Here is a 14,323-nt window from a genome sequence, read left to right on the forward strand (position 1 = left end):
TGGACACCCAGACACCCAAGAAACCTCGGTAGATACAACAATAATAAATCAATTTACCAATCTACCAATTTACATTTACATCACTTCGACTGTAACACATTTGGTACACCGACAATTGTTTATAATTGTGACATGAAGCTTAATTCAGTGAAAAGCTTTGTTTCCCACGCCATCCATGCAGTCCATACACAGCATCCCATAACATCGGTTGATCGATGTAGTGCAGAGAAAGAGCAATAAAAGGATATGCATGAAAAAATGTTACAGTTACACTGTGGAGCGGGTAGACGAAAGGTGAAAAGTCTACCAAGGCAAGAGCCCATCTTAAAGGAAATGTCCGTTCATCATGTTTAAAACACCGGGATAGACACTGTCCTCAACCTTAGTAGAACGTGCTTTAACCAGACTTAAAGACAGTTTCTTACCGGCTTATGTTCAGCCCGACGGAAGGGGGAGAAGAGAGAATTGCCGGGTCTCTGATTATGTTAGTTACTTTCCGATTGCACGAGAAGCACAAGTGGAAGGGAGGCTGGTCTTCCACAGAAGTTACCAGCCACCTATATTTGGAGAGTTTTATAGAGGTGGATTAACCTAAATAGCCTGCGAGGTTTGTTTCAGGCAAGAAACCGGATTAAACAGGAGGAAATCCACGCACACATCGGAGAATGTGCACACGGATAATCTCCAACTCAGATTTGAACACGATTGTTGCAACTACAAGGCAGAAGTGTGACTCCTTGAGAAATATATTTTTTTAATGGAAAAGCGAGTTCAAACGTTAGCATTGTAATCGCTCAGGAAGGAGACGAGGCGTGCTGTACCTAATAAAGTGTCTGCGGAGTGTATATTCGTGCTCTTCTGCTGCTAAGGCCGATCCACTTCAAGGATCGACGTGTTGTGTGTTCACAGATCCTCTTCTGCACAACATTGTTGTAACGCGTGGCTATTGAAGATAACCCTTCTCTCAGCTTGCAGGCATTCTCCCCTAACCTCTCTCATTAACATGGTGGTTTCACTGACAGAACTACTGCTCACTGGATTTTTGTTCCATTCTCTGTAAACTCTGTTGTGCGTGGAAATCCCAAGAGATTGGCACTTACTGCGATACCCAAATCACCCCGCTTGGCACCAACAATTATCCCACAGTCAAGGTCATCATTTGTTCTGACTAACAACTAAATTTCTTGACGATGTCAGCATGCATTTATGCATTGAGCAGCTGCCACGTGATTGGCTGATTAGATATTTGAATTAACATACAAGTGCACAGGTATACCAACTGAAGTGGCCACTGGGTGAAGAACGAACTGCCTGGGGAAGTAGATCAGTTAGATAAAATTATAATACTTAAAAGCCATGTGGTCAGGTGCATCGGGAGACAGGTTCAGGCGGTATGAATTAAGCATGGGTTGTCACAAACATAGATATTCATCGTGATGCCATGGGCCAGTTGGGCTGAAGGGCATCACCCTGTGCTGAATAACTTTGTGACTCCATGGATTTATCTATAAATGCGTGCATTCATTTACTTGCTCAGAGAAAAACGCGGAATAGACCCATCAGGCCCAACGATCTATGCTGCCAACAACCCTCGGTTTACCCTCGCCTAATCACGGGAAGTTTAAAATTAACCGACTAACCGGTACGTCTTTGGACTATGGGACGAAACCGGAGCACTCGGAGAAACGTCACACATTCCACCGCGACAACGTACAAACCACTTACAGAGGACTCCTGGATTGAATTCCAAACTCCGTGCCCCGAGCTGTAATAGTGTCGTGCTTCAGGATACGCTATCGTGGCGACCCGTCATGATTTTATGACTGAAAGGTCATTTGATACCGAAAGGAAATATGTTCATTTGAAGTAAAATACCATGATAACGATTAATGAAATCCCAGAAGGGTGTGTTACCTGCCTCACATATCACAGCCGCATCTTCCTGATGACCGCAGTCGTGGCTCCCCCAACCGGCGAAGGAGCAGTACACAAGAGAAGATTCCATTCCACTGCAGGCCACATTATCCATCCAAATATTCCCGCAACCTTTCCCGAAGTGCGCTCCCGACTTTGCAATAGCATGTCTGCCACAGCCCAACTCTTTGCAGACAACATTCGCCTCCTCTGGGCCCCAATCGTTGTCGCAAACGGTCCCCCACACTCCATCGTAATAAACCTCTACTCTTCCCGAACAGGCGTCACCACCGTTCACCAGCCGCACCGCCGATTCTGAAATAGCATTGAAAGAAACACTGCTCGTAACCCAATAATTCTGTTCACTTTTGTCTGAGGTGCTGCTCATTCCTCTGCTACTGCACAACATAAAACCTCTAAGAAAATATCACTCGAACAGTTCATTTGGTTGATGCCCTTTGAGTTTCCATATACCTGAAAAGGCGAGCCATATGAAATTCCGTTTTACAACGGTTTATTCTGTGTAAGGGATAACATGTCATGGAGTGCGGGAAATAGGGAGAAACAGGCACAGGGAGAACAGAGAAACACGCGCGCATAGAGAGAAAAAGACAGGTAAAATCGGGGAGCTGTGTGATTAGATTTTGGAAACAAAAGAAGGCAGCATACATGAGGTTCCGGAAGGAAGGATCAGATGGGTCTATTGAGGAATATAGGGTAGCAAGAAAGGAGCTTAAGAAGGGGCTGAGAAGAACAAGAAGGGAGTATGAGAAGGCCCTGGCATGTAGGGTAAAGGAAAACCCCAAAGCATTCTTCAATTATGTGAAGAACAAAAGGATGACAGGAGTGAAGGTAGGACCGATTAGAGATAAAAGTGGGAAGATATGCCTGGAGGCTGTGGAAGTGAGCGAGATCCTCAATGAGTACCTCTCTTCGGTATTCACCACTGAGAGGGAACTTGATGACGGTGAGGACAATATGAGTGAGGTTGATGTTCTGGAGCATGTTGATATTAAGGGAGAGGGGGTGTTGGAGTCGGAGGATGGATAAGTCCCCGGGGCCTGACGGAATATTCCCCAGGCTGCTCCACGAGGCAAAGGAAGAGATGGCTGAACCTCTGGCTAGGATCTTTATGTCCTCGTTGTCCACGGGAATGGTACCGGAGGATTGGAGGGAGGCGAATATTGTCCCCTTGTTCAAAAAAGGTAGTAGGGATAGTCCAGGTAATTATAGACCAGTGAGCCTTACCTGTGTGGTGGGAAAGCTGTTGGAAAAGATTCTTAGAGATAGGATCTATAGGCATTTAGAGAATCATGGTCTGATCAGGGAGAATCAGCATGGCTTTCTGAAGGGCAGATCGTGTCTAACAAGCCTGATAGACTACTTTGAGGAGGTGACCAGGCATATAGATGAGGGTAGTGCAGTGGATGTGATCTACATGGATTTTAGTAAGGCATTTGACAAGTTTCCACACGGTAGGCTTATTTAGAAAGTCAGTAGGCATGGGGTCCAAGGAAGTTTGGCCAGGTGGATTCAGAATGCATGGGATCTTCAATTAGTCGGGGTCGACCAAAGATGTTGTGACCCTGCAGTCTATGTTATTCACAAGCTAGTACGCACACCAGGGCAGTATGATATCGAGAACAAGCTATTCCCCATGCAGCAACCAACCCGCCCTTCACGTATCTGTGGAATCAAAAGGTATGGCAGAGACCGATACTGTTTGGCACCTGCAGAGTCACAGTGGTTGCCAGTCATCGTTGAACACAAGATTGGACTCAAGCTTCGGATCTTTCCTCAGTGTTTACTCATGAAACTTTGCCATCAATGGATATAACCCCAAGAGGATGGAGGATTGACAGAGGTTCGGCCGAGATTAATAACTAGGCCACGAGTGAAGGGCAAGAGCTGAACTTGGTTGTCAGAGTGTATTTGAGAACCACGCCATTAGGAGCATTGAATAGGTAGTGGGAGCTTATCCCCACTAAACCCCGTCAGCTATGACAACAAGCCAAAGACAACGCTAAAATGTCCTACTAACAATAAAAATAACATCGTTTTTACCTTCCTCACAAATCACAGCAGCATCTTCATGGTGTGCGCAGTCATGGCTTTCCCATCCAGCGAAAGAACAATGCGCAATAGCAGATTCACTTCCATTGCACGCGACGTTGTCCATCCAAATTTTCCCGCTACCTTCCCCGAAGTCCGCTCCTGACACCTCCTTTGCGCGAGAGCCGCAGCCCATCTGATTGCAAACAACCTTCGCCTCTTCCGGACCCCAATCGTCGTCGCAAACGGTTCCCCATGTCTCATTGTAATACACCTCCACTCTTCCCGAACAGGTGTCGCTGCCGTTTACCAGCCGCACCGCCACATCTGAAACATCATTGAAAAAATGGTTAATACAGACTCAAAACATGATTTGTCATTTCTTATTTTATGTTTGCACTCTCGTACTTCCAGTCGTCATGCAGAAGATTGTCACCAGTTTGTAACACGGCTTCTTCTCATATTATGCATTGAATTTGCTATACAGCAAATCGCAAGTAATTCATCACGAAGCTTAATCATAGGTTACTCCACATAAGTAATTGGGATCAAAATCAGATTTATTTTCACTAACGTATATGACTTGATATTTGTTATTTTGTGACAGTAGATATCAAATTACCCTACATTTCAAAGATAAAAAGGAACAATATAAATCACTGTGTATCGTTCAGAAATTTGATAGCAGAGGATAGGAAGATGCTTATGAATCGCTGAGCGTGAGTCATTAGGCTCTTGTACCACCTCCCCAAAGATAATAACAATACAAGGGCATGTCCCAGATAATGAGGGCCCTCAGTGATGGATGCCGCCTTCTTGACGATGCCCTCGATGGTGATGAGGCGTGTGCCCTTGATGGAACTGGCTGAGGATCGACGGTCCATCTATTTCTTTTCAGCTGCGGGGGTCAGCCATAGCTTTGATATGATTTTTTTTTTACACGGCCTGAAAACTGCATCTAAAATGTTGTTGTAAGTATCTGTACACTGAATATTTAGAATCAAAATTGAAAACTCACCCACATTTGATTTCATTTATTTATTGGAGGGCATAATAAAATGTAGTACAACAAAGAAACTTGTTCACGTTTTGGAAACCTTTTCTCAGTTGTTTATATTCCAACTAATTTGAGGCTCTATGCATGGAAGCATTTCGGTTGCAGGCAGCTGCGCAACTGCACAGCGTAGAGAGAACAGTCTGAGTCCACAACCTTCTGCAATCTTTCGTTGGGGGCTGTGATGCAACTGGTTAGACAGTACTCCACCGCAAATTTAAAGAAATTACTAAGTGTCTTCTACTTTCTTACAATTATTGTTAGGGTCGAACTTATCCCCAGTAGCCACTTCATTAGGTGCACCTTTAGGAAGACCTTGTGTCTTCTGATGCTGTACCCAAACCATTTTAAGGTTCGACGTGCTGTGCCTACGGAGATGCTCCTCAGCACCCAACTGTTATAATACGTGGCTATTTAAATTACTGTCGCCTTCCTGGCAGCTAAAACTCGTGTGGTCATTCTCTTCTGATCGATCTCATTAGCAAAGCATTTTGCCCACTGAACTGCCGCTCGCTGGAATTATTTTTGTTTCGATTTGTTTTTCATAGCATTTTCTGTCAGCTCAAGACACTGTTGTGCGTGAAAATCCCAGAAGCAGTACCGGACGGTGGTCAGATTATTAGGTTACTTAGTAACCCAACAAAGTGGCCACTGAGTGCACTGCACTAGTCGTAGTGTCAGGAATAATAATAGCATTTTTCTGATTGCTTCTCAGTTGTCGTTATGTTCAAAGAATTTGGTTAATTTTCCGGTGAAAAATCTGTAAACATAAAAATACCGCATATATTCGTCATTGACATTTCTCAAGCACGTGAGTTGAACAGCAAGGAAAAGGTAGTTCTTTACTTTGCAGAGAGTTAGGGGGTATGGCAGTTTCATTGCATTAATCACAGTTAATATGAATTAGGCATAATCACCGTTTGGTGCGGTTTGCAGTGTGCTGTATTTATTTCGGTTCAATTAGCTACAATAGCCCTGATTTGCTTTTTTGTATTATCATTACTGAACCATGATGAAATGATTCACGAGGAAATCTGCTGTGTGATCTGTGTGAAATGCCCGGAGAATTCCAGGATTCCTAGCAATTCTTAATTTTCAACTTATCGCCATCGTCATTTTGTGCCTTGTCGTATAACGTGGGCGATCGTGGTCTACCATTTGTCTTTAATCTGATCTTTTTCTTTTCTACATGACCACGATTTTTCTTGGCACTTTTTTTTTCTACAGAAGTGGGTATCATTACCTTCTGGGCAGCGACTTTATAAAAGCTCGAAAATCTGCAGATGCTGGAATACCAGCAGCACGCATAAAATGCCTGAACAACTCAGCGGTTCGGGGAGTATTTATGAAAAAGAGTAAACTGTCGACGTTTCAGACCGAGACCCTTCATCAGGACTGTCCTTTCCAAAACGGGTGACCCCAGATATAATCAACACTCTTCGGAGACTGTCTGCTTCGCATTAATGGCCTTATCACCAGGACCTGTGAAATGCACCAGCTGCTCCTATGACTTCAAGTGAATCTGATCTGGGTTCTAAGCAGGTGCTTCGCCTTGTCCAAGTGCAACCTGCAGGCTAACGGAAAGAAGGAACACCTTAAGCCTCCTTCAGCAGAGATATTTCTCCACTCCACCACTCGTTATATTCAAGTAACGAAAACGAACAAATGAAAAGAAATTCAGAAAATGATCTTCAACACCCACCACCACCATTAAGTTTCCCAATTTAAATCTATCCAAAACCATCGGTTCCTGACAGTGGCTGCACGGTTTGACAGGAAGGTAAAGAAGGCGTGCCTTTATTCGTGGAAGCACTGAGTTCAAATGTCGGCAAGTTAAGTTGCAAATTTATGAAATTCTAGTCAGACCGCACCAGAACTAATACATTTAATTTTGACTGGATCACTGTAGAAAGAACGTTGAAGATTTGGAGAGGTACAGAAGAGGTTCACCAGAATGCTGTCTGAATCGGAGAGCATGTACTATAAGGAGCGGTTGGGCAAACATGTGTTGCTTTCTCTAGAGCAGCGGGAGATCAGGGCAGAACCAATAGAAGTACTAATATATGAGAGGCGTAAATGAAGAAGACAGCCGGTATCTTCCTCCTAGAGTAGAAATCCCATTTAGTCTGAGAGGGCTAAATGAGATCAGTTCTCATGAGTAAGTTCAAATGAGATCAGAGGGACAATTCTTTTTTTCACAGAGAGCTTGGTGTGTGCGTGGAATGCGCCGCCAAGTTTGGTGATGGAGGGAGATGAGATAAAAGGCTGTAATGGGATTCTGGGTAGGCAGAAGCATATGTAGATTATGGAGGGATATGGACAGTTAGTCAGTAGAAGAGATCAGTTTAGCTAAGCATTTAATTACTAGTTTCAGCAGTCCAGCACTACATCATGGGCACGGGAGTGGTTTCTGTATTGCACTGTTCTATATTCTAAGGAGTCTCACCTTAGACAGCGTGTTGTTTCCTTGAGCAAGGCACTTAACCACACATTGCTCTGCGACGGCACCGGTACCAAGCTGTATCGGCCTAGGCCCTTCCCTTAGACAACATCGGTGGTGTGGAGAGGGGAGACTTGCAGCAAGGGCAACTGCCAGTCTTCCTCACAACCATGCCCATGCCTCAGTCAACATCGAAACCAATGGACAGCTAAAGAAGAAGATATTCTAAGGGTGTGTATACACACCTGATTGGCAGGTCACGCCTGAATCTTCGTCGTGCTGACAGTTGTTCACTCCCCATCCGCTGAAGGTGCAAACTGAAAGAAAACCTTCAGTTCCTTCGCACGTAACATCGTCCATCCAGATACTCCCACTACCTGGCCCGTAATGCGTTCCCGGGTGCGCAGTCGCGGGGGAGCCGCAGCCGAGTTGTCGGCAAACAACTGCAGCGTCTTCAGCTGACCAATCGTCGTCGCAAACCGTCCCCCACTCGTTATTGTAGCGGATCTCCACTCGTCCGGAACAGCGACTGCTCCCGCCCACCAGTCTCACATGCAAACCTGAAATGGAGTCATAAAATATCTGTTATGGAACAATAAAGGACAACGGGACAACGAGTTAATGCCGACAATGATAGCCACACATTTTTCCAATTTTCTGCGTTCGACACATATCACTCCTGGACCCTCCCTTCCACGTTCCCTTCCAAGTGCTTTTTAATACATGCCTCAACCACCTCGTCTTGGAGTGCATTCCATATACTCGCTAGCCTCGTTTTGAAAACATTGTTCTTTGGATTTCTTTCAAGCCTTACCGCTTTCACCCTGACTCCATGCCCCATAATTTGGACTGAAGAAAAATACTTGGGGCATCATGGTAGCGTAGCAATTAGCATAATGTTATTACAGGTCGGGGTGTCGGAGTCCAATTCCGGCGCTGTCTGAAAGAAATTTTTACGTTACTTCGCATGAGCGAGTGTGTTTCCTCCCACAGTCCAACGACGTTTAAGTTAATTAGTCGACTTATTCAAATGTTTGAAAATAAATGCTTAATATGCTCGTTCGTAGTCAGTGTTTTCTGTCTCACTTACCAGTGAACCTGCTTCCACGTTACCCTGGATTTAACAGCGAGCAATGCAGAGATCGTTATCGAGTGACGTCTGAGGAATGGGGTGACTGAAGGACAGCGGTGCTGAAGCGAACAAGCCCGACTGCGAAAGAAGGAGGGTTTGAAAATGGCGCTAGCAAACCCATTCCGTAAAAGCTCGTAGCTACAGAAACGCCAACAGAATCTTCCAAGACCTCAGTCTGGGAGCGCAAGTATCTTCGAAGATGCACTACACCTGGGGACATCTTGAAAGACTGGCCAAGGACGGAGATCTCCGACGAGCTACTGCCGACCGTTTATGCGGTTTAAGGGTGATTTAAATAAGTCAGTAACGGAATGAAGGACCGGGCAAGAAACTCTGAGTGGTGTATTTTAGTTGTGAGCCTTCTGTTCCTTTACCTCATCTCCTTGCGGTTACACATAAAAAGTATCCACTCAAGAAAATTCATTCAGTGTTGTATTCATTCAGGATATATATTTACATTAATAATAAATTATCTAAGAAGTTTTTGAACATTAAATCCTAGCCTGTCTGCCCTCTACTTCTAGAACAAGTCGTCTAATCTAAGAAGCATCAAGGAAAACTTTTCTGCTCCTTCTCCAAAACCACCACATTCTTCCACTAATCAGACGACTAGAAACTAATGCAATCCGTCACATGAAGACCAGAGTTCAATGAAGCATGATCATGTATTCAACATGATCACGGCTGAACAACTCTAGCCTCAAGTCCTCTTCAGTATCAGCTGCTCCATCATCCTCAGTCCCTCGGTCTCCAAAGTATTATTCTTTGCCATAAACATATCTACAAACGTTTGTAACAACATTGCATCTACCGCTCTGTAGGGAAGAGTATTTCAGATATCACTCCCATCTAAGAGCAGATTTTTTCACACGCCTTAATACGTTTTATAACAAAACGGGTCTTCTAACTGCATTCCGTTTTTGTGACTCTCAGACGAAAATACTATTATATGAAAATTGCTCTTACTTTGTGCGTTTAATATACGGTACTGAAATCCATTCATTATTTCTGTATATTCACTTTAATTAACCGAATTCTTAGTTTAGAACGTTTGAGGAAACTTTCCTTTCCTATCAGGTTCCTTCTTTTCTAGCCATTGACGGGGTGGGGGGTTAAGGAGGGGTTAATGAGCTCTCTCCCTCTGCTAGACTGCAGGTCTCTCTTGGACGAGGTGTAATGCCTGAGTAGCCCTTTACCTCCACCCCCGAGCAGGGTCACGGAAAGCCATGGAACCAGGTGATCGATGGTTGTATGAGCAGTTGGTGCATATCACAAGTCCTGGATACGCGGCCACTCATGCCAGGCAGACAATCTCTGAAGAGTACAGATAATGGCTGGGGGACAAAAGTCTTGTAAAGACACTGTGCAGAAGAAGGCAATAACAAAACACTTCTGTAGAAAAACAAAATTGCCAAGTCCAAACACAGTCATGACACATCGAAGACCACGATCATATGATTATAATATTGATATTCTACATCTGTCTTCACTTAATAGCTTCTAGCTTGTACTCCATCCCCTGCCCTCCTCTCAATCTTCTTTATCTGGCTTCTTCCCGCTACCTTTGCAGTCCTGATGAAGCCTCTCAGCCTAAAACGCCGACGCTTCATTCCTCTCCATAAATGCTGCCTTACTTGCTGATGCTCGTCCAATATTTTGTATGTATCACTCTGGATTTTCAACGTCTGCATATTTTCGTTCGTTTATGAACAATAAACAAGTTACATATACTAGATCTTTGCCTGTTATGGAGTAAAGTTCGGACAACATTTCTGTTAAAAATGGAGACGCTTCTGGCAAAAAAAGAAGGGTGTTCAACAATACTCGTACCTGGTTTGCAGACAACACCTGCATCTTCGTTGTGATTGCAATTGTGCTTTCCCCAGCCGCCAAAGGAACAGGCCGATAGGAAGGATTCTGTCCCGCTGCAGCCAACGTTGTCCATTAGAATCTTCCCTGTACCTGGCCCGAATTCGCTAGACGAGTGTATTGACACGGCAAGATCGCACCCCAGTTGACGGCACACAACGTGCGCGTCCTCCAAGGACCAGTCATCATCGCAGACCGTTCCCCATTCTCCATTATAGTATATTTCCACTCTTCCCGAACAGTAGCCATCGCCATTCACGACTCTCACCGCCGGCACTGAAATGAAGTTCAGACAAACATTAATTCTGCATTTGGTTCTCTCTCTCTCTCTCTCTCTCTCTCTCTCTCTCTCTCTCTCTCTCTCACTCTCTCTCTCTCTCTCTCTCTCTCTCTCTCTCTCTCTCTCTCTCTCTCTCTCTCTCTCTCTCTCTCTCTCTCTCTCTCTCTGCTCACTCTCTCCATCATCTCCCCTTTCTACCTTCACCTCTCTACTTCGGGTTTACGCACCTATCTGTCTCTATGTCTATCTGTCACTATCAATGCCCCAATTCTCTCTCTCCCTCCCTGTCTCCTATCCCCTCTCTCTCTATCTATCTCTTTGTATCTACCTCTATCTCTGTCTTTATCTCCCACCCTCTTTGTGTGTGTGTGTCTGTGGACCTGTGAGATAGTTAGATAGAAGAAAGTTTTGATAGAAAGTTAAGTTCCCACTAACTCGTAAACACTGCCGATGGCGTGTGTCTGGAGATGCCACTAACAAGAAGGCTGAGCTTCTGGTATTGATGTGTGTGTTAGCTACAACGCCCGACAGATCAGTTTCTACTGACAGGAGGAGGAGTCTCGTCTAGTACTTGCGATTATAAAACCAGTTGCCTCGGATAGATGGAGCTGATCAACCGTGGTTGGCAGCTCATCTTGGAGACTAAATCTCTGATCTGAAACCTTCCCTGCTTTGCGGCTACACTCACTCACCGTCAAGGCTTCAGGCGTAAAACCTAAGGGAAATCCTGAAATTGGGATCCCAACGCAGAGCTACGATGACTTCAACGCTGATTGGCAATTCCTGAAAAGCTGCTGGTATCAAACTATCAGTTTCTGCCATACCTTTGGATCTATCGTCCCTGGAGTACGGTGGTGCTGGTGGGGTTGGGGGGGTGTGGTGCGGGTTTATGCTTCATGGGCAACAGTTTGCTCTCGATATCGACTACGTTGGCAGCTAGAACGCAATGTGTGTGGTCGACCTCGACCGATGCAGGTCCTCATGATCTATCTTTGGAGATAACAGCTACATGTTGCAATGTTCGATTATTATTGCTGCTTTCTGATACCGTTGGCAATGCTGCAATATTTGAAGCCGAAACAGGATCCTGAGATTCTAACGCCTTTACTGACTAGAATCATGGAGTTAAGACAATAAGGTCAAAAAACGTAGCTGCTGAATTAAGCCAGTCGAGTCTGCTCCGCCATTTCATCATGGCTAATATATTTGCCCGCTCACCCTCATACTCCAAGCCTCTCCCCTTACTGCTCAAGAACCCATCAACCTCCACTTTTAAACATCTGATCACTTGGCTTCCATGGCAACCTATGGCAGTAAATTCCAGAGATTCACCAACCTTTGGATAAAGAAATTTGCCATCATCCAATGAAATGCCCTTTTATTTAAAGAAGAAAACCATTATACATTAATCCAGCACAGACGCTAGTTAGTATGGCACCGATCCAGATAGTCCTACATGAAACTTCCGCAAAGTATCTTTTCAATCCTTGGCAAGGCAATTGCCTCTTCGATTATGTTATTGCATCCATCCAAACCACTTCTTCTGGCGGCTCGTTGCGTATACTCACCACCCTCTCTGTGAAAGGTTGTTTCTCAGTTTCTTTTTAAATGTTTCTCCCTGATCCTAAACTGATGACCCCTTGTTTTAATCTGCCCGACCCTGCGAAAAGACAGTTATCATATACCTTATCCAGGTCTCTCATAATTTTAATTCTTCTATCATTTCATAGCTCTTGCTCCCACGTTCCAATGAAACCTAGCAAACGTTTTCCTTTAACTCTGGGCTTCCTGACCAGGTAATGTCCTCGTAGATTTGCGCTGCACTCGCTCCAGTTCAATCCCATCTTTTATACTGTCCCACGGTTATACAGGACAGTTTATCCTCACCAACGACTAAAATCAATCAATCTATCTATCTATCTATCTATCTATCTATCTATCTATCTATCTATCTATCTATCTATCTATCTATCTACCTAACTACTTATCTGTGTCTCTCGATCAATCCTATCAATCTATAGATATATTTGTGGTTTTTTAAATGTTTGCACAATTTGTCTTCGTTTGCACGTTGGTTGTTTGTCGTTGAATGTTTTCCACTGATTTTAATTGTATTTATTTAGTCTACTGTGAATGCCCGTAAGAAAGGGAATCTCGGGCAAGTATATAGTGACGTATCCGTATTTTAAAATAAATTTCCAATGTACTTTGAAATGTATCCATCTTTCCCTTCTATTGTGCGTGTGTGTGTGTGTGTGAGAGAGAGAGAGAGAGAGAGAGAGAGAGAGAGAGAGAGAGAGAGAGAGAGAGAGAGAGAGAGAGAGAGAGAGAGAGAGAGAGAGAAGTGCTTGCGTATCTATATGCGTGTGGTTCTGCCTGTTGGTGGAGGGGTTATTCCCGCATAGATTATGTGCATTTGTGTCTGTGCTTGCGAATACGATTCTCGCTGATATCTATCTGCTGAGGTATCCTTTGACATATTCTGCCAGGTGATGTGCGCCTGAAGGTTTATTCAGTGGTCAACAGGGCCCGGAAAATTCTGCAGACGGTAAAGAGTAAATCAAGGTAACAAAGTGAATTGCATTAAAAAGGTGAGAGCTAGTCGGCTTAGATCTGTCCACCTCTGGTGCTAACGACGATGTATTAAGACTATGAACTGTAGGACAGTATTAACGTTAACGAGAAGCCATCGAGTTTTTTTTCTGAAATATTTAGTACTAACCTTGAGAATAAACATTCTGCTGAATTCCCAGAATCACTGTAAAAAAACACACGCTATCAACAAGCGTTTTGAACAATTTTATCGTGTAATATTGCAATGAAATTAACTTGCATGGCACATTCCCTTCTGCAACATATTCCCAGAAAATATAGTGGAGCCAATGATATATAGCAGCGAAGTGATTTCTGAAAGGCATCCATATCTTAAAACAGCAGGTTTCTACGTACTTTAAGTTTTTACTGTTCCTGAAGCCTCGCACGTGATATCAAAGCAAAGATTATCATTCACCACCCATTTTAAACATTGCGAACTAATTAAATAAAGTAGGGAAGATGCAGGATCAGGCGATGTGCTGTAGCCGCATGATGTAGGAGTTTGTGGTTGCTGGTGACTAGATCTACAGCAAATGTTGGCTGCTCGAGGAACTCAGGCTCTAGGTTGATGACCTGGAATCTGAGCTTCAAACTGCGACACTGCAGGGAGGGGCGGGGGAGTTACCTGGACGCTCTGTTTCAGGAGGTAGGCGCACGCAAATTCGGTCTTTGGTCAGGAGAAAGAAGGTGTGATTACGAGTCAGGCAGGTAGTGAGATCCAAGAGACAGTGCTGGAGGAAACTCATCTCTTGATCTTGTCCAACAGATCTGAGATTCTTGCTTCCTGTGTGGACGAGAGTGGGGCTGTAGGAAGGATGAACAACCCTAACTGTTGCATCGTGGTTCAGGGGTCATTCAAGAGGGGAAAGAGAAGAGAAAATAGTGATAATTGGAGTCTGTACAGTCAGGGGCATAGTCAGAGTTCACTGTGCAGGGTCAGAGCGTCCCAATGGATGTATCGACGTCCTAGTGTTTGTGTTTGTGACA

The 14,323-nt window shown here is 44.3% G+C and overlaps 1 protein-coding gene across 1 annotated transcript in view; it reads right to left on the reverse strand.

Moving 5' to 3' along the window:
- Window positions 1–14,082, reverse strand: part of LOC132380687 (deleted in malignant brain tumors 1 protein-like) — a 78,098-nt gene extending 64,016 nt beyond the window's left edge. The window contains exons 1-5 of the mRNA XM_059949673.1: window positions 13,962–14,082; window positions 10,417–10,737; window positions 7,706–8,020; window positions 3,979–4,293; window positions 1,915–2,229 (exon numbers count right to left, since the gene is read on the reverse strand). Coding sequence (XP_059805656.1) covers window positions 1,915–2,229; window positions 3,979–4,293; window positions 7,706–8,020; window positions 10,417–10,737; window positions 13,962–14,082 — 1,387 coding nt within the window. The remainder of the gene's footprint in view (window positions 1–1,914; window positions 2,230–3,978; window positions 4,294–7,705; window positions 8,021–10,416; window positions 10,738–13,961) is intronic.
- Window positions 14,083–14,323: the final 241 nt, after the last annotated feature.

Source organism: Hypanus sabinus, chromosome 24, assembly GCF_030144855.1.
Source record: "Hypanus sabinus isolate sHypSab1 chromosome 24, sHypSab1.hap1, whole genome shotgun sequence".
Lineage (NCBI taxonomy): Eukaryota > Metazoa > Chordata > Chondrichthyes > Myliobatiformes > Dasyatidae > Hypanus > Hypanus sabinus.